This window comes from Gobio gobio, assembly GCF_949357685.1.
Source record: "Gobio gobio genome assembly, chromosome: 19".
Taxonomy (NCBI): Eukaryota; Metazoa; Chordata; class Actinopteri; order Cypriniformes; family Gobionidae; genus Gobio; species Gobio gobio.
The window spans coordinates 26,917,348-26,943,216 of NC_137112.1; the positions used below are offsets into that span (position 1 = coordinate 26,917,348).

At 36.7% G+C, this 25,869-nt stretch overlaps 1 protein-coding gene across 1 annotated transcript in view; it reads left to right on the forward strand.

Moving 5' to 3' along the window:
* The first annotated feature begins 721 nt into the window (after window positions 1–721).
* Window positions 722–25,869, forward strand: part of LOC307143504 (uncharacterized protein) — a 237,884-nt gene continuing 212,736 nt past the window's right edge. The window contains exons 1-5 of the mRNA XM_079845129.1: window positions 722–887; window positions 11,876–11,917; window positions 12,544–12,617; window positions 13,373–13,441; window positions 14,171–14,267. Coding sequence (XP_079701255.1) covers window positions 752–887; window positions 11,876–11,917; window positions 12,544–12,617; window positions 13,373–13,441; window positions 14,171–14,267 — 418 coding nt within the window. The 5' untranslated portion in view covers window positions 722–751. The remainder of the gene's footprint in view (window positions 888–11,875; window positions 11,918–12,543; window positions 12,618–13,372; window positions 13,442–14,170; window positions 14,268–25,869) is intronic.

Sequence of the window (25,869 nt, forward strand, 5' to 3'; positions counted from 1 at the left end):
ACAGAAAAGGGAAAAGGTCACCGCCTTCCCTAAAAACTCTTCGGGGAGAGCATAAAAAAAAAACTAAAGATGACTTGTAAAGCTCTTTGATTTAACATCCAATTGCTTTAATAAAAGGGTAAATTTTATTATCAAGAGAAATCAAAGGAATAAAGATGAAAGCATGCTCATAATATAGATGTAGCTCATCATTTTTTAAAACTTTATGATAACTTTCAGGAATGTCACTCACAATCACTATCAAACTCTTAAAGTAGAATTTTGTTTAGGATTTATGTTAATAAATGTGACTAGACATTTATTTTTAGGAATACATTTAAATGTCATTGCATGTTTTAACTGCAGTAAATCTTGATATACAGTATCGCACCATTTGGTGAATTCTGAGTGATTGGGACATTTTTGTTCCATTGAGATGACTTGAAAAAAGTGCCCTAATCAACCTAAATTCACCCCTTTATATTCCAATGTGCATACGCACGATGTTTGTATTAATGTAAATGTGTTAATGTAAATGAAACGTTTAATAAACAATTACATATTAAAGGGTTTTCCAAAACAGCTGCATTAGCAATGTTTCAAAACAATTCAATGAATATTTTATTTTTATTTTAGTTTCACTTTTCTGTTATTCTTATTTGTTCCTTACCATTACAGTATCAACAGCAGCAGTGACATTACAAAGCGCACACTTTGCAGCTCGACGCGCACGCGCATCATCACGCGCTTCCAGTAGGAATGCACGCGAGAGATGGAATATATAAATGCAGCGATGGCGACAGCTGCAGAAGAGATCTCAGAAAACACTGAGACACGAGTGTCTTTCAAAAGCTCAAGGAAAAACCATGCTAGACCCTGGAAACTGAGTCTAATTTATCTGCAGTGCTGTGAGTATAAGGGGAGAGATCGATGTGTGATAGCAACGCAGAGGTCTAAAATATCCACACCGCACTATATGTTGGATTGAACGTTTAACACCATTTTACATCATGGACAGAGCACGTTATATCTTTATAGCTCTCCTGATTTGCCTTCTTCAGGTCCAGATCAGAGATACAGTACCATGACGTCATTCTCCTCCACTGAATGCTCCGTTCACGTGCACATCACACACATATTGCATGAAAGAAGCATGTTTTCTAGTTGTTTAATTGGAGAGTTATTATTTGATCTTATCCAGTGTTGCATTTGTGACTTTGAAGTCCCATTGTAAGTTAAATTAATGTTTTTTTATTTATGTATTTCTTCTGAAGCACAGATCTGTTTGGATTTATATCCAGTCATTGACACAAGAGTACTTAAAGGGTTAGTTCACCCAAAAATGAAAATTCTGTCAGTAATTACTCACCCTCATGTTGTTCCAACCATGTAAAACCTTCGTTCATCTTCGGAACATAATTTAGTATATTTTTGATGAAATCTGAGAGCTGTCTCACTCCTCCATAGGCTTTCAGAGGGAATGAAACTTGATGGCCCAGAATAGTAAGTAAAAACGTCATTTAAGGAGTCCAAATGACTACAGTGGCTCTGTATTAAGTCTATCATGCGACGAAAATAATCACACTATTATTTTTGTTCAATTTGAGCCTCTGACGAGAGTTCGCGGGAGTGCCACGACGCATGCGCGAGAACTGAGATTACGGCGTTCTTCTTCTACTACTACTTCACTGGCTGCTCACTCTTTCGGAGTAGGGTTAATCTCAGTTCTCGCGCATGCGTCGTGGCACTCCCGCGAACTCTCGTCAGAGGCTCAAATTGAACAACAATAATAGTGTGATAAAGTCGTTATTTTTGTTGTTTTTCCACTCAAAAAGTATTTTCGTCGCATGATAGACTTAATACAGAGCCACTGTAGTAATTTGGACTCCTTAAATGACGTTTTTACTTACTATTCTGGGCCATCAAGTTTCAGTCCCTCTGAAAGCCTGGAGGAGTGAGACAGCTCTCAGATTTCATCAAAAATATACTAAATTATGTTCCGAAAATGAACGAAGGTCTTACATGGTTGGAACAACATGAGGGTGAGTAATTACTGACAGAATTTTCATTTTTGGGTGAACTAACCCTTTAATCCAAAGTGACATTTCTTTCATCATTCACTCACCCTGGTTGTTCCAAACCCATGTGACTTTGTTCCTTCCATAGAACAGAAAAGGTGAAACCCGCGAACTGATCAGTGAGTTAAAGGGTAACTTCAGTGATTTTAGCATTAAAGGATTAGTTCACTTTCAAATAAACTTTTGCTTATAATTTACTCACCCCCTTGTCATCCAAGATATCCATGTCTTTCTGTCTTCAGTCGAAAAGAAATGAAGATTTTTGATGAAAAGATTTCAGGATATTTCTCCATAAAATGGAAGTCAATAGACTCCAAACGGTTCAAGGTCCAAATGATAGGTTCAGTACAGCTTCAAAAGGGCTTTAAACCACATCAAGCAGTAGCAGACGATCAATAAGGGGTTTATCTAGCGAAACGATCTGTCATTTTTAAAAAAATGACAGATCGTTTCGCTAGATGAGACCCTTATTGATCGTCTGGTACCGTTTGATGTGGTTTAAAGTAGGGATCGACCGATATGGATTTTTTAGTGCCGATGCCGATACCGATTTTTTTTCATCAGCCTTAGCCGATGACCGTTACGGGCTGCCGATTTTCTTTAGCCGATATTTGGAGCCGATACTGCTTTTGCTCCCTCAATTTACATCATAAAAATGACACCATGATCATGATAACAATTTAAAAATTAAAAAAGCAACATTTATTGAACAAAAAAAAAACAATATTTAACAAATAGTAAAAACAGGTGAGGTAGAACAAGAAAAAAAGAGTTCAGTGGTGAAACTAAATTCTGAAAATAAATATTTAAGTATAAATAAAATAATTACACTATTGCACACAGTATCAACAAGCAAGCATCATAATAAAGTGCACACTGACTGTACTATACTTAAAACTTTTATACTTTTAAAACTATTTACAACCTAGTCATTTAATGCTTAGGTGCACTTAACTTAATCTCTTGAAAAAAATATCGGCGAACGCAGCAGCCTCGTATCGGCCGATGCCGATACATGTAAAAATCGCAAATATCGGCCCCACTAGTTTAAAGCCCTTTTGAAGCTGTACTGATCAAAACTAATCCTTTAAGCTTTGTATCAGTAGAAACCCGGTAGTATATTCAAATTATTGTATTTTCCCCCCTCATGTCCCCCTGAGACGAGAGAATTATGCATTTTATTTCTGGAAAAAATCTTTGAAAATCTGGATTTTTTGGTCAGAGGCTATAGACTACAGCAAGTAAAAAGAAGCTAGTTCTGCATGTAATCAACCCGCCCATAGGGGAGGGATCTCACTCACAGAATGTAAATGCACACGGCCGCTGCCGCTCGGCTCGGGCATTAATAGCGGAGCGGTATGGAGTAGGGATGAAACGATTACCGGTAAATTTAATTATCATTAAAACCGTGTGTGATTATCACGATTTTGAAAACTCCCGGTAAATCTTGACCAGTCTGACGCAGACGCAGCACACCACTGTTTTTTGAATGAGAAGAAATGGTAGAAGGCAGTGACAGCACTCTGGGGATTGTTCAGCCTCTAAAAGGACCAAATCTGAGGTGTGGTCATATTTTGGCTTTTACAAAAGTCCTGAGGGAAACTTAATCGAAGATGGTCACCCTATCTGCAGAACATGTCAGAAGAAAGTCGCGGTAATAGGGGGAAACACTTCAAAACTACGAACGCAAGGCAAGTGGACTTTGACCTCAATACCAAAACTACGTCTGGCAAATAATAACGTGAAGCGAACGAACAAATTCAGACAAGACTAGGGTGACATTTAAGGGATAATAATCAGGGCTTGACATTAACAACCACCATTTGCGGGTGTAACGTTATTTCGGCTGAACATTAGCCACTTTGGCGGTTGAACTTATTATAGTCTTCTCAAAAGCCATCTTTTATAATCGCGTTGCGCATTATAACCAATCACAAGTGTTTCTATTGAGTTTATGAATGCAATGTCTTCAGCGCGCTCTCACTCGCTGAAATCTCTACTCAAAGAGGAGATGTGTGGGAGATGTACGCAGGAGATTCATTCATCATACCGTGGTTGACTGTTTTTGTTCTATTTCAGCAGCGAAAATAGTTTCAAACAAACACAGCAGAACCACAGCGCATCTGAAATGACTGGAGTAAAGTTGGCGAATTTAGGGACCATCTCTAAAGTTACATACAACATTGGTAACGTTATACATGTTTCAAACTTCAATAGCATTTGAAGAGAATGACAGTCATAAAACTGACTGTAAAGTGTTCATCTAGGTGTCAGGCATGATGCACACCTTTTGATATTTAATAAAATAAACTGTCAAATCATATGAAAATATGAATATGCATTATTTCACTAGGATACTGTTTGGGCTCTTACACAAAATATGCTAGATTTAAATGCATCATAGCTGAACACTGATGATAATATTGCTTGAGAATATATTTAGAGAGATAATATTAGAGATTATATTTACACCAAATTATTATTATTTATGATTATGCGTTTCTATCGATGACAGCCATTATAAGGACGGAAATCCCACAGAATAGAAAGCGAAGCAAGTGCATTCTGGGAGTTGTTGTCTTTCATCCACATGAGACAAAACATTTCTCTTTTCTCAGTCTAGAAGGCACCAAATTAAAAAATAATTTCACATTTCTACTACATAAATGACCCAGTTTAAATACACATTCATCTTCCCAGCGCTGAAGTACCCCTTTGAACTCAAGAACCGGATCATTCCTTTTCGTGAACGAATTTCATGAACGAGTCTCGTCTTAGTTCATTGAAAAGAATTGACTCAAAAGAATGAATCATTTGCTGTAAAAAAAACATTGTTGCAGTATGTTTCAATGCTGTTTCTTTGTATTTCTAAATGTATAGGACTGTCACAAATGATTATTTTTGTAATCAAGTACTCATTCGATTATTTTGGTGAATAATCAAGTAATCCAATTTTTTGTGGTAATAAAATAGACCTGTGAAGTGAAGTGAACAATAGCATTTAAAATGAGTTAAAATACATATTGAATAACAATAATAATTGGTTCAAATAAAGTATCAAAAGCAAGTAATCATATGGGGTTATTGAACAAAATACATAATGTAAAATACAAATAAACAAGTAACTTATGGACATTATGTATTATAAAAAAATGCCTGCAGAGGGCGCCAATGTAGGGCCCTATGAAATCCGTTTTATTTTTTCCCAAATTCCATTTTATTTTTTCCCAAATTCCGTTTTTTCCGTTTTAATTTTTGCTAATTCCTTTTTTTTTTCGTTTTAATTTTTGGGAATTCAGTTTTTTTTACCCTTAACTGTTATTTTAGTCGTAAAAAGAGTGTTTTTAATGTTAATATAATAGAACATAAAACATAAAATAGGAATGACCTTAAATTTATTGAGGTAACAAACATCACATTTACTTTTCAGGACAAATACTGCAACATAATACTGCACTCTAAGCACTTCAAGTCACAACTAGATATTAGTGCTGTGAATTGATAATAAAAAAAAAAAAAGAATTAATCACATTTTTTTCTGTAATTAATCATGATTAATTGCAATTAAAAACATTGGAGTTTTTTATATTTTGATATTGTAATAATTTCAGTTACTCTCCAAATTAATTTAGAAACAATTTAAAGACAGCATATTTTAAATGTGTGTTGTAATGGCATCTTTTTATGAATGAAGGCCAGTATCACTGATATTAATGTCTATATGAAACACTGATGACGTTACATTACAGTATAACCGAAAGCTACCAATTTCAACATTTATTAGGCTTTAAAAAAACTTTTAACTTTTAATTTAATTGAACTTAAAACAATCTTTACATAAATCTATTATAATAAATGTTATATTTGCCTGTGGCCTTCCCTGTCAGACATAGTCTACACAGAAATTGAATAAAGTTATCAACACCTTTCTTAACTGCATAAATAATAAGTGAAATATAGATTAATCATCATTAAAGCTACAATCTTCTGTTCCCGTTGTTCTTTGAACATTAATGACAGACATTATCAGTGCTACTGTCACTTTAAGAGCTACCTCAGCCAAACATGATGTGGATAATGCTGCCTTCACGTGCTATCGGAAATTTGATGATTCCGACTTCTGAAGTCGTGATTACGAGCGCATTGCATTCAAGTTTCAAAATGTGAGGGCGTTCATGTGCAATGTTTACCTAGGAAACTTGTATATTACGATAATTCCGAGAGCACGTGAAGGCAACATAAGACGCGCTGACCCGCGCATCTCATTTCCTCTCAAGTTCATTTAAGGCATTATTTCCCATACAGTACATTAAAGTGCATTAAAAACAAGGCAAAATACAGCAAGCACTCCCTGAGGGAACTGCTCGGCTCGGTACTGAGGGCTTATCGTTGAGTTTCTTAACTTTTTCGCCGACGAAAGCAGAGCCGTGGAGCCGCTTCGCCATACTTTCAGTGTTTTGAAGGAGGAGCTGAAATGACGGGAGGGGTTGTGTTGCCCAAATTTGCTTCCCCCGGTCTGCATTTCCCCAGACATACGTTCTTCTCCCACACAAAACCGCATTTCATTCCAAATATGTCAAATTCCGGGAAATTCCGCGTTAACAATAGATTCCGCGTTAATATGCCAATTCCGCGATTCCGTCCGCGATTCGGTGATCGCGGAAATCATAGGGCCCTACCAATGGCCTGTTGATTGTTGTTGTTACACTTCACAGCATGATCAAATCGTTGTTTTTACTATTGGTCAATGTTTAATTCAAATTTCCACGTTTTTACGATAGAATTACTACAGTCACTCTAATTTCTTGAACAAGAATATAAACTCAGAGTGAGGGTTTAAAGTTTTATTTGAAATTGCGATGTGAACAACAATTTGCATATTTAGAAGCACCCTGATGTATTCAACATCAAGATGTTGGGTCTGGGAACACACCATTGGCATGGCTCAATCCGAGGGGCGGTATAAACGGTTGTCTTTCAAATTCCCTCTGCACGCAATTGGATAGCGCTACAACCAACCAAAGCAATGAAGAAGGTCATTAAGAATGACTTCAGTGCCTTTCTTTGTTCTTTTCTCAAAGAAAAGCTTAACTCCAAGTCTTCCAGAGTTGTGGCCAAAGCCAATTTAAAAGGCCGCTGTTTGCCAGCTTCTTTGTTTACAAGAAGCACGCGGAACCGCCGCAACTCTGCCGTCATTATGTTAAGCCCGCCCACCGACTCTATACACGATGTGATTGGCCTGACCAGAGTTTGGTTTTTCCAGCTCGCAAGCCAACGGAGAGTTGCTAGACGACCCTGGCTGCAAATTATATTTGCTGCCGCTAGGGTGCGTCTAGATTCTCCTGTGTTGCCATAGTTTTATAAATAGCCTAAGCATAATATGTTATGGATCTGGTGAAATGGCGCACGTTGCATTCCCAGGTGAATGCTATGCAACCCAAACTCAAAGCACGTGCTCCAACCATGTAAATGATAACACTTTGCTACGAAAAACAAAATGCGTCAGACTGTATATGCGTTCCCAAATGCACTTTATTGGAAACCAGACAAACAGCACATGCAGAGACTGAGTTTGTGTGGAGCAGCATTTACTGTGAACAAAGGCACGTAACCTACATGCATGTAAATAATTAAAGCGTTGCACTTCACTCTGAAACCTGCAGTACATATATTCATTGAAACAAGAAAAAAAATGTTTTACTCAAATTTAATCAAGGAATTGTGGCAGCCTAAGAAATGTACTTGCAATTTCATAATGGAAACTTATTCAAAGTAATTCCTACATCAGTTTTCTGACATTGGACAACTTTAATGAACACACCAAGGAGAACAAGGGTGGATGTTACCCTATTTAGTAATGATACATGAAATTCCAATCTATATAGACAATAAAGCAAAAGAGTATTATAATGTTTAAAATCCATATAAACTCAATCGACACGGGCCCAAAGAAAACTAGAGGGGGCCCTGAAATATATATATATATATATATGGTGCTTATATGGTGATTGACTGTAATTTGCAGAGCTTGACAACACCTCCGTTTACTTTCATTGTGAGAAAAAAAAGTGTTAATATTTGTTACATTTCCTCTTGGGTTCATCACAAGAAAGAAAATCATACAGGTTTATTTTATTTTTGAACTATTTTTTTAAATGGCAATGTCAAGTAACCCTGCTTTGTTTCTGGTTACAGCTGCATAAACCTGAAAGCCTGCAGATGTTGTTATTGGCAGTGTGGCAGCATTATGTGACAGCTGCATAAACCTTTTAGGCTTTGAATTTGTAGCTCGATCCGGCCATCAACCAGAAACTTGAATAAACTGACAGCTTCTGTCGTTTGTACAGCATCAGGCATAATTTTCATTGTGTCTTCAATTTTTCTCCTTTTTTATATCCCTAAGTGGATTTTAGCAAGCCGATAACACAATTAATGTCTGCATTGTGATTTCCAGAAATGAGGTTTATAGTGCAAGTACATAAAACTTCAACAACCATCCATTAATCAGACCTAATATGAGAGACCTGAAGGAAAGTGCGTTCTCCAGCAAAACTAGTGTGATTTCTAGATTAAATGTCTGTGCAAGGATGTTACTTGACTTGGCCAGTTGCCAGAGCGGCTGATATCAGTGTCATTAAAATGCCATCATAGTTACTTCGCTACTTCTGTACTTACTTATTGTCATCCATCATCTTGACTGTGAGTGTGGGCGTAATTTACATCTGCAAATAGCTGCCCCATAATTCTGCCTGCAAAGATTGTATACAGTATTTCAGGCTTTTTGTCAATTAATCAAATTTGTCCATTTACGAGCTTTACCAAAACGAGGAGGACTTGTTCGCTCTGTTATTTGCTAGCTCACGGCATTGACGAACCTCTTTCATCTCTCAAATTTCATTTCCTGGCGTGTCATATTATTATACAAACTCATATCTCTGAGCTGAAAGTTCATTCAGGGGCCTGATGATGGGCTCTGCTGCTTTACAAATAATAATTTTTTGGGGGTATTTTTAGACTCGAAATGCAAATATCACTCCTCGCCGATGAGAATACCTGGTTTGTTGTACTTTGAGGCAGATAAAAAGCCTTCAAGGATAATTTTTCCATTTTAACAATAAGTGTTTATTCCCCGATGATATTCATGCATCTGTAACTAATCCTGCCCAAACATTTACACTGTAATTGGAAAATCAAATGCTATCTGTAGTGTCAGCAAAGTCAATTTGAACTTTTCTCATTCGTGACTGCCGCTGTTATTTCTCTGTGAGAGGCTAATCAGAAGCATCTTATTAATATGCATCAAAGAGCCGTGGCGTAATTTTTGTAATTAGGCAAGAGGAGGCGTGTTTATGCTTAGGGTTTTTTCTCGTCTACGCTGCACAGTTCTTCCAGCATTAGCTGTGGAGATATTCTCTCTCACTACACCGTACAAATGCAAGTAAATCTTGACTGCCACCTCAGGTTATAGCTGAAAAAGTTGAGCTGTTATAAGACAAGGTTAACTTAACATCACACAAGGCACTAGTTTATGTAGGGGTTTTCAAATATGTGGCACCAAATATGCTTTGCCTTTCGGTCACAAGTCACCTAAGGAGTGCATGAGAGTGTCAGGTGACTTAAAAGGGAACATTTATCCCTTTTCTGATGAGAAGGAGATTGCAATCCTTGCACTCCTGTGCTGTGATTGGCTGCTGGCATCAAAAGATTGCTTATCATTTGCATGGGTTTTTAAGCACTGCTGTGGTTTAAAAACGTGTAATTTAAAACCATTGAATCGCAATTAGAAGCGAAAGACAACTCCTTTCAGTATGTGCACTCTCTCTTTCTCAGCACTGTCTGAGAGACGTGCGACATGAAGCCACTGCTCAAGAGTCCTTTTTGCTGCCTAATTGTGCTTGAACGGTTAAATACACATACCTATGTGTCAAAGTGACGTAAACGTAAACAGTTGAGAAATAACTGATTGGTATCAAAAGTAAGTAATCATATGGTGTTATTGAACAACCCTGCTAAAATACATAATATAATATATATAATTAAGTAACTTATGGACATTATGTATTATAACAAATGCCTGCAGAGGGCGCCAATGACCTGGTGATTGTTGGGGTTACACTTTACAGCATGATCAAATCGTTGTTTTTATTATTGGTCAATGTTTAATTCCGATGTCTACTTAATCTTTAATATCTGGGCACTTTTTTTACGATAGAAATACTACAGTCATAATCTGATTGGATTGTCTTAAAGTGGCAGCATCCAAATTTACCCGTCATTTTATTGCTAATCAAACAAACAAAAAAGAGAGAAAATCTCTCACTTCTCTAGACTGAATCACTTTTTTAACTTTAATAAGAATAAATGCACACTGCACACAGTTTTTATACATTTAATCATACATTTTATGTAGTATTTCTAGTGCATATTTCCCGCCCCTACTTAAAACTATAACTGCTTCATTTTTTTTAAATGTTTTCAATAACAGGGTCCTAAGAAATATATATTTTTTATGTTTTAATACAAATGAATTATCAAAAAAGGTGGTAATGAAATGAAGGCTAATCTTTTAAAAATGTAATCTTTTCAAATGTAATCAATAACTATTTATTAATTTATTAAACCAAACTTTTATTTTGACGGGTTGTCGTAAAGACCTTTGAGTTGACCTGTGTGCATAATATCTGTGGTGCATATATGATATTTGATTTTAGTTATCAGATGAACTGGTGAAATGCTGGTGAAGGGACTCTCAAAGCAGGTCTGGAGTTTAAGTCCATGTGTTCATATCCTTATGAGACGGCAGACACTAAAACACGACGAGCATCTCGCGTGCTTGCATATGTGACGAAATGGCTCGCCTGCCACACTCATTCACACAGAGACGCGCAGACTTCATATTTAAATAGCAGTCTTCTTTCACAGACGTAAGTTCACAGTCCTACTCTACTTTTGATTTATTCATCCAAATTTGCCAAATTCTGCGACATTCCGCGTTATACTGTAAATCTCGGATAGCCTACTACCGTTACCAATAAAAGCGGATTATTCTCGGCTCAATTGACCTGCTTAGATCCATTCTTGAGAACTAGGCAGATGTTTCCCACTGATCAAAGATGCAAAAACGGTCAAGATCGGGTGACCACCCTTGCTCAATCTGTCTTCAGAAATGTTTTTTTAATAACTTTTTTCTGTGCTTTCAAAATAGCACCCAAACTGAAATAATATCTGTAAACTGAAAATAACTGAAATAATACTAGGCATATAACATCTGAACTGAAATAACACTGTTCAAAAGTTTGGGCTCAGTTATTTAAATTAATATGCATTAAACTGGTCAAAAGTGACATTTATAATGTTACAAAAGATTTGTATAATTCAAATAAATGCTGTTCTTTTGACCTTTTTATTAATCTAGAATCCTGAAATTTCCACAAAAATATTAAAATAATTTAATAAATAATTGATTGTTTTTAGCATTGATGATAATAATAAATATTTCTTGAGCACCAAATCAGCATATTAGAATGCTTTTAATTTTGCAATTTTATCTGACAGAGTATGAAATACCATAGTTCATCACAGCATTATGTTTACCGTAGGCAACTAACAAAACCAAAAAGAAAATATAGATCAGATCATAGGAAAAATCTGTGCTTTATATAATAAAGTTTTCATTTTAGAAGTTGTTAGCGTAATATGTTCATAATGCACAAACTAGCTTCCCTTTTATCCACAGGTGATGTGTGTTATAAATAAATTCATGCATTAGTTTTGTTTTCTTATATTCAACATAAATAATGTATGTTATCTCTCTACAGATTTTTTAACAATAGCTACAATACTGGGGACCGGGATCCTGGGTATGTATAAGCTTGGTGTGCAATTAAAAATATAACAAATGGCATTATGATGAAATCTCTGAGTCATTGTTATTTTTTGCATAGCACATACGAGATGTTGACTGACATCTTCTGATCCACAGCAGTTCAAAAAAGGGGAGCTGTTGAAGATTTTATTTTCTTTAATTAACTATTGGAATGGGAAAGGAAGGAGTAAAATCCACGCATGAGACCATTTACTGGCAAAATGAAGTTAAACATAATTTCTCAATGGGTTTTCAGCAAGACTATATTCTGTTTCGTTAATGATATACCCAGGCTTTATGATCTGAACAGTAGCGGGATATATATATTTATAAGACACCGCAATTACATGGTGCATTGAATTTAACTGTTCTGTTTTCAGTGAGATTTAATAGTTGTTAAAAAAATACATTTTTCTTTTCATTTCCTCCTATCTGAGTTAAATCATTTTAAAGTGTTCTTCTAGCCATAATATAATTACCACCATCAAATAATTCAGTCTAGAGATAATATCAGATATGAGTGGCTAAATATGTTTGCTTTAATATAAGGCCTTGCAGATAAATTCAGAATACAGCATATTCTGCCATGACAAACTCATCAGATAATGTGTTTTTTTGCAGGACTGCCGGTAACGATTGCTCGGGCAGGTCTGGTGCCTTTCCTGATCTCCTTTCTTACAGGCTTTCTAGTGCAGGTAAGAAGTTTATTATTTTTCCCCTTGTTGTATTTGTTTATTCTGTTTGGCAGTTTTGTTTTCTTAGCTTAATTTCATATTAGTTTAACATTTCAAAAGTGACACTGTTTTTCAAAACAACTCTTTCTCAAAACAACTCAACCCTTCTTTTGGAAATTAAAAGGTGGCTCCTTTTTCTATTCATATTTTCATCTTCCTCTTTTATTGAACTGTTTTCTGACATTTGACAGAGTTGATTTTGACTTCACAGTATCGAGTTCTAAAGAAGATCTTTCGTTTTGATAATAACATGACATTGCGACTGACATTTGTCTTGTTTGACATTTAAGAGAGACTTATTGTAAAATATGTCTAAATCAAAATGCTTGCAGCTTTGAAAAACTTCCTTATGCTGCTGTCTTTGATTCTTTTCAAAATGCAGAATTTTTGTTCTATTTCAACACAAATAGTTTGGTGACAGGTTTATTGTAGCAACAAATTATGCTTTGACTCCAAACCCACTGCCACAAAACTCCACAGAATATGTTCAGCAGATTTCAACAGATTTGGAATGACAACTAAATACATTTTCATAAAGAAATGATACATAAATACTGTATGTATACATTTAAATTAACGGGTCAGCCTTTAAGAGCACAACGGCATATTGATGGCTTCAAAACTAACATTTTTCAAACTAAATTTTCTTTCAAAATTAGAAAATATTGTGTCTGCAATGAGTGATTCAAAATATATGTTGATTCATTCTCTTTTAGGCTCTGCTCATATACCTGTTTGTAGATTTGCTGCAGCGATGCCGTTTAGCCCAACTTGAGGCACTGAAGGTAAAAATAATAGTCATTCTTTATGAATGTGCACTACCGTTCAAAGGTTTGTGGACAGTAAGATTTTCTTTTCCTATACTTTTATTCAGCAAGGATGAATTAAATTGATCAAATATGACAGTAAAGACATTTATAGTGTTTCTAATTCAAATAAATGCTTTTCTTTTTAACTTTCAAATTATCAAAGAATCCTGAAAAAAAATGGTATCCATGGTATCCACAAAGATAATAATAATAACAATAATAAATATGTTTTCAGCATTGATAATAATAAGAAATGTTTCTTGAGCACCAAATCCACATATTAAAATGATTTCCAAAAGATCATGTAACACTGAAGACTGGAGTAATGATGCTGAAAAGTCAGCTTTGCCATCACAGGAATTAATTATATTTTAAAATACATTTAAAAAGTTTAAAAAAAACTGTTAATTAAAATGTGTATAATATTTTAAAATCTTACTGTTTTACTGTATTATACTGATCAAATAAATGCAGCCTTGGTGAGCATAAGAGACGTTTTTCAAAACAAAAAAAAACTGGATGGTAGTGTATATGGATTAGTAGCTTTGTAAATGTATGTTTGATTTAAGTCTTATATTGAAAGGTGAAAAATGTAATTGCAATCACAAATGAGGCAAATGCATAATGGACACTAGTAGAATGAGAATGTCAAATCAGTTAAATGTGTTGATGAAGATAATAAGGTATTCTGGTGTTCTGTGGTAGACTGCAGAGACGGAGAGGATCTTAATGGAGGAAGTCGGTTCCGAAGAGCCTTCAACACTTAATGCAGAAGAGGATGGGGAGGAAGTGGAAGAGGCAGGTATGTCAGATAAAAAGTTACATCATAAAATTATAGACGTAGTTCAATGCACTGTTGGTGGGCTTTGCACTGCTTTGTGACAAATCTTCACACTGAAATTATCATAATCCTATCAGCATACACCAAATATACTGAATCCAGTGGACAAGGGTAAGGCCATGTGTTTATCATGTAGCATAGCTCAGTGATGGCTGGGAATGAAGCATTTAACCCTAAGAGTGTTTTTAAAATGGCTGTTCCCTAAATCTTTTTTTTTTTTTGGTAACACTTTATTTTGATTGTCCACTTTAGACATTCTACTAACTACTGTATAAGTAACTTTGCAAATACATGTCAACTACCCGTCATTAGAGTATTAGTAGACTGCTTAATATCTTAACACTTATTTTTTTATATCTTTATTTTGATGGTCCCTAAACAGACATTCTACTGACTATAAGTAACTTTGCAACTACATGTCAACTTACTTTAATTACCCTATCACCTAACTCTAACCTTCCAGTTTACTAGTCTACTAATACTCTAATGAGAGTTAGTTGACATGTAGTTGCAAAGTTACTTAGTTAGTAGTAGAATGTCTAGAGTGGACCATCAAAATAAAGTGTAACTATTTTGTTTCATTTTCATTTAATTAAATGTTTTATTTTATTTTGTTTACATTTTTTGTTTTATAACTTCATTCAAAATATGCCAGTTGACCAAATGCTTGAAGAAGGTCTTTGAATGAAAAGATTCTAATAAAAATTTACAAGTTATGACTGTTCACAGGGTTTTATGAGTCTTTTCATTTTTATGTAATTAAAATTAGAAGAATATTCTAGTTTATAATATCCTGCATTGCGGCTTTGACTCCTAAGTCTTTAGACTAGTTGTACAATTATATTATCCCCAAAGCTAATGTTCTGATATAAAATACACAGTAAAAATAGGTGTTTGCTGAACTTGGGCACATGAAGGGAACCGCTCTTTCATCTTGGCTTTTTTTTATGAATTTGTAATTTTATTTAAGTAAATGTCTTGACTGAACCTACAAGGGTAACAATCAGTTAACCAATAATTTTGAGTAGAGGACTAATGTGTTCTTGACATAGGAATAAATCATTGGTAAACCGGCGACAGAGTCATGGGCGGCCAAGGCTCATTGATGCACGTGGGGAGCAAAGGCTGGCCCGTGTGGTCCGATCAAACAGATGAGCTACTGTAGCTCAAATTGCTCAAGAAGTTAATGCTGGTTCTGTTAGAAAGGTGTCAGATACACAGTGCATCGCAGTTTGTTGTGTATGGGGCTGCTTAGCCGCAGACCAGTCGGGGTGCCTATGCCAGCATCTGTGGAATGTGCTGAACAAACAAGTCAGATCCATGGAGGCCCCACCTCACTACTTACAGGACTGCCTGATACTACAGCACACCTTCAGGGATCTAGGAGTCCATGCCTAAAATTTCATGCCACCTCCGCCTGTCGACAAAACTCAGAAAGTCTCAGATACTCACATGCTCAGATACTCACTTTCCACTAACACGGTTCAGTTGCGGGTTCCCAGCCTGTGTCCATTCTCAAACATTCTTCGATAGTGATGAGCAGATCGTGGTTGTATCTGCAGTCTGCGGATAATCCGCAGGTCGGGTGGGCCAAGTAAAAAAAATGTAACATTCCAATTAATTGTGGGTGGATGAGAGATAAATAATTAATGTGCTGATTTTAATAAAGACACAGAACTCTCATTTCACAGTAAAATGCTGCAAACGTGCGTAACTTTCGTTTTCAACATAGTGATGTCCGATTTGTGAACGGATCGTTCTTCTGAACTGGTTCTTTTTAGTGAACATGGTCAAACAGTTCATCAAATTGGACTGAATCGTTCTAAACTTTGCGTCTTGAGTCAGTGCTGATCCACAAGTTATGCTGCTAAATAACTCACTTTCGGAGTATTTTTCTTCAGTGAAAACCTATTTTTTAACAGTCGATGGTGAAAACCAATCAAGGAAAACACATGCTTAGAGCACCTCCCAGTAGTCATTATATAAAACACAAAGAAAAAAAACCTACATGAGATATTGCTTTATAACTTAACAGCTTTAACTAAAAAATATACACAAGCAAGAGTGTTTCCCAACAATGATGTAATGAAAAGTGACAATTTAAGTTTGAAGGTAGTAAAGTCTGTGTTTAGGCTATTAATGAAATGTAATTTAGCCAAAGAAAAAGCAGCCTATTGCAATGTGATATGTTACCATATCAACATACTTAAGACTGATAATTTGAATAATTGTAATGTGATGATCAGGTGCAGATATCTAAATCAGAGAATATCATATTTGGGCAGTTGACGAGTATGATTTATTTTTAACAGTGGATTCAGTTACAAGTCCTAGAGTCCCCTTTAAAGTTCAGGTAAAAGTCAGGTACAGACTTTTTCTTTGTTCAATTTGCACATTGACTATGGGTTGAAGCTCTTAATTTAGACCTTTCTAATTGCACCAGATTAATTAATTTATCTTTAAAATGTACACAAAAATTACACTGACACCCTTCACAGGCAGTTCAGAGCATACCTCTGACTTGACAGGCCCTGAAACTAGCTCAGAAGTTAACCATAAAGAGTGTAAAGCACCTTGAATGAAGACCTGTATAGGAATTAAAGGATTATTTTAATATTTTAATATAACTGTTCCAGTGACAAGCCAGAACACACTTGCTGTGGCCAGATAAATTACACTGCAGTAGTAAACCCCACATATATTTTGGTCACCCCAGTTTACCTGCTACACGCTTGAATGCAACAACATAGGAGTCAACTTCCGCCTCTCTAAATGGCGGTGCAAGCTTTATGTGCCTTGTAACATCAAATGTGGAGTCAGACTCAAAGTTTATAGATTTCTTATCCTCCAGGGAAGAAACAGCCTGCATACGAACAGGGGAGGAAGGAGTATGAGAACGTGGTGCAGGTACAGTTTTCCTTGGTGCAAGGACTCAGTCTGTAACTCCATAGAACGTAGTTTAACACCTCTTTCTGCCTCAATTCCTGCGGTTCGAAAAGGAACAACCTGTAAGTCACATTCTTGCTTTTCTAACTCTTTAAATGTAATGGTGAATACAGGGTCAGCTTCTTCTGCAGCCCCAAATCCTCCATAACCTTCTGTTTTCTGTGGTTTGTCATTGTGCTCTGTTGGGCTGTCATAATATCAGATTTTTCACTACACTGTTATCGTGGCCAAAATAATTCACAATAATTCACAGTAAAGATAAATCGCAATATAGATTGCTATATATCTATAGAAATCTTAAAATAAAAAATAGAAAATCAGTCAAATAGAAATGAAAAATAAATTATTTTATAGTATTATATACAGTGGTAAAGCCTATGTGTAGTAAACGTTGTTTGTACGGGAAGAAGGAGGCGGGAACCGGCGGACATTCAAAATAACTATTGTTAAATAAACACAAAATAATAATGGTGGCGACAGCCCCTCGTGGTCGACTGCCGCCTACACACAAAATACCCACAAAATGAAAATAAAAAGCTGCAGTCGTCCGTGAGGGAACACAAAATAAAACATAACACAAAATCCAGGCCTGGTCCTCTCTCGTCCCTCACTGTCGTCGCTCCTCCTTTATAGTCCCTCACTCCTCCGCGAGGGCCGAGATCGCTGCGGCGCGCAGCTGACGCTCAGCTGGCGCTCATCCTCCCTGATGAGCGCCGCCTCGTCCCGCCCTCACGGTCCCTCGGCCTCGCTGTTCGCCACACTATGTCAATTGGCATTGCATTACAAATCTAGATTGTCCTTATGAAAAAAGGGTTAGGTTTAGTGTGGCTTAAAGAACAAGGTATTATAACCCATAATACTGTCAAATATGGTGTGTTAATTGTCTTCTTGTTTAATCAGTGAAAATGTCTCTATCTGCATTTTATTCAGCTACAGTGATTGTTGGATGTCTTTGTCCATATTAGGCATTTCCTGGAACTTATTACTCATGAGTTTCACTTGTGGACTTTCTGCCTGAGGGTGCCCTCTGGCCTTGAGTATGAATGAAACATAAATTACATGTGAGAGAGTTTAGCGCTCCATAATGCTCACATCGCCCTATTTTGGGTAAAAACTGCTCTATAAAATATTTGACGTAAACATACGATAATCCAAAAGTTTTTATCCGAATGAGCACACTTTTGGACTTTTGGAATCCCAGAGGCACCAGCAGTTAACGGGTTAATGTAACCTCTACCGTTTCAGGACTAGCAAAATAATTGCAACTTACTCTCTCTGTACAGTGGCCAAATCTGCAAGATAGCGGAGTTGGGTGAACAGGTAGGTGGTATTGCCACCTTTTGTGCTCACTGTTGATTGGCAAGTCCTGCAGACTGGGGTGATTAACGAGTCATTTTCGCAGACTCCAAAAAACATCTACACTGGCGAGCTATCTTTCTTGGAGTGTGGGTAAAGTGTCTAATCTTTCATATCCGAGGACAAGCTTTCGCATGGCAGTAGTAGATGCGTGATGTGTCTGCTTGTGTTTTATGACAGGTGGCAACCAGCTTTAACCCTCTGAAGTCTGAGCTGTTGGGGCCCTTTAGAAGTTTTGACATGCTCTGAAATGTGTGCCTTTTTCAGTTGCTTATAAACATATTAATGACAAAAGTGTCATTACACTATTCAGCACAAACTGGGCTACCATAATATGAGAGCAACATGTATGTACATGCTTGTATTTTTTTCAGAGAATAACAAAACATGTAATAACCTGAATTAAGGCCACAAAACACACAAAAGATGTGTCCACAAGACTTTTGACAAATGGGTGTTGTTGCCTAGAGTTTTTGCTTCAAACTGATGTGAGAATCCTTGTGCCTACTTATTCACATAAAAATATATATTGATTTACATTTTGTAAGACACTTTTTCTTTACAAAAGGGGTGTGAATGATCATGAATAATGCTGTGAATCACACCTGAGAGAACAAAAGAACCCATAATGACCTGCATAATGAATGAGCCTCAGGTATGTGACTGAGAGAGAGCTAAGCAACAGGACAAAATAAATATATTTTGTTGTAGTTTATTTAGAATGTAGTCAACAAAGGCACATTACATATTTTCAGTTGGCCAAATTGAATTTCTTGAATTTTAATTGAATTAAATTGCATCAATTCACAGAAATTCAATTTGGCCAACTGAAAAATTTAGATGTGATCGCTCACTAGAAAATTTTCAATTGGAGACCTGATTTTTTTTTACAGTGTACAAAACAGAACTTAATGAAGTGGTCAAAATCATTTCTGACAAACTCCATGTCTTCTGATATATTGCGCATCTAATGTGTCCTTTATTACTCGGAATGTTCACTTTTCACAATCTACATATATTAAATAAAAAAATAACATTAGGCTATAATATTTAAACATCAATATGAAACAAAATACGTTTTAATGGCTACTGAACACAAAAAGTTTGACTGGTACTATATATATATATAGCATCCGAGCAGAAATGTGCAAATTGATGCTTTATTGCTTTATTGATGCTTTATAAAAAAGTTTTATTGATGTGACACTAGGCTATTTTACAATAAAAACTTTATAATCTGTCCAAAACAAGCCAAAGAAATCTTGTCTAAACAGTCTTATGTCTATGACATTTTATGTTGCTGCAGGACTTTTTGCGTTTAATATTCACAGACACTAACAGAATAAATGTACCTCACAATCAGCAGCTGAAACCGTTGCTCTAAGAAATAAACAGCTTTTCATGAGGTAAATTATTCCAGGATTATTCCACAAAAAAACGATGTAAAGCACATGCAGGACTGTTGACGTGTTTATTTGAGTTGATGTGGGAGTTGATTCTGTTCTCATGGATCGTGTCAGTATTTAAATCTCAAAAGAATGCAATCCCGAACAACTGACATGTCTCTCTTTTCAAACAGATTTCATAAACAGAGAATATTTTTTCGTTTTGATTTACATTATTTAAAACCTGACATTTCAATGTTTCTTTAGACATATGTCTCATGTTTTTGTCATAAGTATTCACTAAGTTACAATTCATTTTCTGAAGACTATCTGAATGAACGTCATTGAGAGAGAGGCTGCAGATCGTGCATCATGTTTTTTTTCTTTATTTTGCAAAAAGCACAACATTTTGTTTTTATTGTGACTACACAAAAAAAAGTAAAAATTTAACAGATTATAATGATGTATAACACTTGCCAGAATGATACAAATTGACAGAGTTATTTGAGTCTCTTTGGCATTGATAAAAAAAAAGGGAGTTGATCACGCTGGCCGACTCGAGAGGGTTAAATTGCAATACCGACACTTAGGGTGGGTTGCACCAATAAGGATTCAATTAAACAAAAATTAGATTTAATCAAGGATTTTTTGTTTTGGATTTTATTTAAAATCGACTTGTGTAGCACCACTTAATTTTAAACTGACAAATCAGGGATTAGAATTCTAATCGTGATTAAAACCTCCATTTATGATTAATTTTCTCCGCCATGATGGATTCCTGGAACTAATCCCTAATCTAGTGGTCGGCAACAGGCGGCCCGCAGGCCAAAACTGGTACGCCATCAATAATATCTGGCCCACGCCCACAGCCAGATTATTTTGATAGCGGCTGGTTCTGAAATAGTTCTGTCATGACAGCAACAGTTACTTACAATCACTTTGTCTTGTGATTTTTGCCTTCAAAATAAAAGTTTTTTTTACAGCAATGTTTTATTTTTAGATAAACTGAGAGCTTTTAATTTGAATGTGGGTCTGTGGATCGCTAGACACACCTCTAAAATAGGCGTCATGAAATGTGTGGTATGAAAAAACTAACAATGAACCATTTAAACATTTGTTTATAATTAGGGCTGTCAAAAGATTAATCGCGATTAATCGCATCCAAAATAAAAGTTTGTGTTTACATAATATATGTGTGTGTACTCTGTTAATTATTATTTATATATAAATACACACACAAGCATGTATATATTTAAGAAAAAAATATTATTTTTATATATAAAACATTTATATTTATATATATTATAGATTATATAAATGTATATACAGTATATACATGCAAATATTTCTTAAATATATACATGAATGTGTGTGTATTTATATATAAATAATAATTATCAGAGTACACACACATATATTATGTAAACACAAACTTTTATTTTGGATGTGATTAATCGCGATTAATCTTTTGACAGCCCTATTTATAATGCAGAGTGCAAGGTCACTTTGATGGTGCCATGCTTCTTCTCGTGGTGCCGTCTAATATTATATCCTTTGCGAACAGCGACAAACTTACTAAACTTACTTGCCAACTCCTGCCTCATCTATTTTAAATATAATTAAATCCAGGATCAAGATGATGGTTTAAATGTAAACCTGCTTTTTTTTTTTTTATTAAAGTTTGGTGCAACAGAATTATTAGATAAACTTAGATTTAATTTAGATTTAAACTTATTGGTCCAAACCACCCCTACTCTACATTGGGATGTCAACCAGATACTGGTGCTGGATAATTTACATGCCATACGTGCACTATTTCTTTTGAAATATTATGGTTATTGCCAATATTGGTTTTTGCGATAACCCTAATTAGCACGATAACGATATTTCATTTTTAAATATCACGGTTATCATCAATACCAGTATATCGTGACACCCCTAGTGCTCTGTTTCTTTTGTGTTTAAATAAATATTACTGCTGCGATTAAATCCGACGGTGAAAAAAGCAAGAGAACCTTCTCGGTTACGTACGTAACCCAGTTACCTGAGAAGGGGAATGAGACACTGCGTCATGGAGTTGACACTATAGGAACTCTCCGCGTGAGCCGGTGTCTGAAGCTTGTATGTTGCATGCCAATTTCAATTGGCTACCGCAATCAGAGAAAAGAGCCTAGAGATGTCATTGTCTGAAGGAAGAAGACATACAGACATGCAAGAAGTATGGTGCAGTATGCCGCTGTGTTTTGTTCCCCTTATTAGGGTACCAGGTTACATACGTAACCGAGACATTCCCTTTCGAAGTTGAACTCAACACTGCATGGAGTTGACGCTATGTGAACGTAATACCCACTACCCCAATACTGAACAAATGCCCTCCTCACTGTGCTGTGAAATTACCTATCAAGCTAAATTGTAGCCAAAAAAATTGCCATACAGCTCACCTAGTGACCAGGAACTAAATGGCCTGAGGTGCAAAGTCTACAGCTCAATACACCCCATAGTTCCTATTCTGAAACTGAACTGGCTAGGTAGATCGCAGACTCACTCTGTCTGCCAACCAATAAGGAGAGGCAGACTAGAGCACATGATTCCCAGACCCTCGGCCATCAGCTCCAAAGAAGCAACCTACTCCAAGGGAGTTAGTGTTCAGTATCCCATCCTAAGGACCAGAAGAGGCCTCAGGAGGGAACCCTGTTCTCTCAACTGCCTGTTCTACCTAATAAACGTTCTTCAGGTGACCTGGTATGAGAGCATCGGGAGTGAAGTGCCACATCAGCTTTATGAGAGCATCGGGAGTGAAGTGCCACATCAGCTCTACTTCCTCATGCTCTCTATCACTGATCATCAAAGGAACGCAACTTCCCAACCTCTTCTGATGCCGTAAAACTAGGCAAGTGCTCCACCCGATAACAGGTCTCCTAGGGAACTAGTCGACATATGACTGCCTGAGTATTACCTCCAGTATGAAGAGGAGGGGCTACTGAGAGAGTGGAGCTCTATAGCACTCTCATACTTCTCCCTACCAAGTAACCCTTAATCGCTGATTGTTGCCCATTCCTACAGTTCTAGCAAACAACAGAGAGAGGCTCACTAACTGCGAGTCCATATTTATGCTCTGTCCTGATTCACAAATCTTTAGAAAGCGTGTTAAATCGACACTATCACCTCCAGGTCTACAAATGAAGGAGAGGCGCGAAAGCGGAAAGTTTATTCTACTTGCCACATTTCCCATACATTTAAGGAAATAGATTGGTGCCGCCTTCAATTAGGAGGGGACGTAAAAGTGCCAAAATGCCATTTCCAATATGAATGTGATTCAACAAGAAGCATTCAGGCCATACCCGTAAGCCCGCTCTGCAGCGGGACCCGACCTGGCGGGAGCAGACACCTGGCTCCCATCCCCCTTAAAAAGATCTCAATGGGAAGCTAAGCCAGCCCCCTCAAGGGATGATCTAGTGTGCTCCACTGCTAAAAAAAATAACACAACTCATAAGAATCATCAGGCGTTATAAATCTCTGACATTTCCTAAATAGCCTAGACATGGATTCATTCTCCTTACCCCACAAACCGAATATCACATTCACAGACAGACAAATGGCTTCCTGAAAACCCTTTTATACCCTGCTGGCATGCCTTTGGCGTCACCTGACTGTGGTAGTCAATCGAGATCACGCAGAGTATTCCCATAGCGTCAATTCCATGTGAGTTCCACTTTGAAAGTAAACTTTTTTTGTTTCATTGTTGTCTTTTAAAAATGAATGTCTTTTTTTCTTAAGTAAATGTCTTTACTGAACCTGTAGCAATCAGCTAACTGATCAGTTTGAGTAGAGGCAGGGGCGTAGCTAAGGGGGGGAAAGTTAGGACGATTCTAAGGGCCCACACACTTTTGGGGCCCCCAGAGATCGGTTTTATAGTAGTAACAGTACTAGTAGTAATGTATTATAAATGTATAATCTACCAAAGAGTTAAGGCCTTTGCACACTGAGTCCGAAATTTTCGCATGCGTTTTTTCGTATATTCGTGATCCGAAAAATTTGTCACACACAGAGACCTTGCACACTGAGTCCGATGCGAATTAATGAATGCGTTACGAAAAAAACGCAAAACAACACAAAATGCCGTCTTCAAGTAGTGAGGATGATTTTTTTGTCCTCTCTTCTTAAAAAATTAAAAAGAGGAAATATTGGGTCCATCCACTTCAGCGATCGTGTAGAGAGGAAGGAGAGTTTCTCTTATCAAGGAGCGTTGTGGGATTATCCAGACCGATTCAAAGTTTACTTTAGACTGTCAGTGGCTCCGTTTAATGCTTTGCTAGCGATACTGGAGCCACATATTAAAAAGAAGACCACAAATTTCCGTGAATCAATTTATCCTGAACAGAGACTGACAGCCTATGTCTAAAGGTATGGATCCGCACGCGCGCGCGCACACACACACACACACGGTTTACAGGGACTTGGTGTGCTATAATTATAGCTGTGATATAATAATATTTGTAGTATTTTTGATACAATAATATTTGTATATGTATCTGAGCACTGCCGATTCATTCACCAGCATTGCCAGCAGTTTTAGGTTGGGCATCAGCTGTAGATGGAAAAACGGATGCGAAAAACGCAGAAAATAGAACCTGTTCCGATTTTTTTTTTGACGGACGAAAGTATCGGAGGCAGTGTGCAAGCGTAAAGACCTTTGCACACTGAGTCCGAAATTTGCATGCGAAATTTTCGCACGTCAAAAAATAAATTCGACCTCACGTTATGTCAATTACGCTTGCACACTGCCTCCGAAACTTTCGTCCGTCAAAAAAAAATCGGAACAGGTTCGATTTTCTGCGTTTTTTGCATCCGTTTTACCCATCTGCAGTGCTGATACCCAGCCTAAAACTGCTGGCAATGCTGGTGAATGAATCTCAGTGCTCAGATACCTACAATTATATATACAAATATTATTGTATCAAAAATACTACAATATCACAGCTATAATTATAGCACACCAACTCCCTGTAAACCGTGTGTGTGTGTGTGTGTGTGTGTGTGTGTGTGTGTGTGCGCGTGCGCGCGTGGATCCTAGACATACTGCCAGTCTCTGTTCAGGATTGGTAATTGGTGGTCTTCTTTTTAATATGTGGCTCCAGTATCTCTAGCAAAGCATAAAACGGAGCCACTGACATTCAACTTTGAATCGGTCTGGATAATCCCGCAGCTCCTTGATAAGGAGGTGGAAGACGGCATTTTGTGTTGTTTTGCGTTTTTTTTTCATAACGCATTCATAAATACGCATCGGACTCAGTGTGCAAGGTCTCTGTGCGTGACAAATTTTTCGGATCACGAATACGGAAAAACGCATGCGAAAATTTCGGACTCAGTGTGCAAAGGCCTTAATTGACATAACGTGAGGTCGAATTTATTATTTGACGTGCGAAAATTTCGCATGCGAATTTCGGACTCAGTGTGCAAAGGCCTTTACAAATATAAAAAAATGATGGTGCATTTCCGGCAAAATCCAGCAAAACGCTCCACTCATGAACCGCTCACACTCACCGGTAAAACTGCGTTCACTCATATCCCACTCCGACATGACGTGCTATAATTGTTGCAGCCATTAAGGTATTTATTTTTATATTTATGTTTAAATAATATAATGTGGGTTTTTTATGTCTATGTTGTCGATCTGTCTATCTATGTCGATTATGAAAAGTGAACAGCATGAGATAGGACACATCATAAGATGAATGGAGTTGATCAGACATGATTCATTGACCACTTCATTAAGTTTTGTTTTGGATAAATTGTATCTTAATTTTAATCAATGTTTCATCAGCCAATTAGGGCATTCTGGGTTGAGCGAGCGGAGCTTAATTGGTCAGTATTAT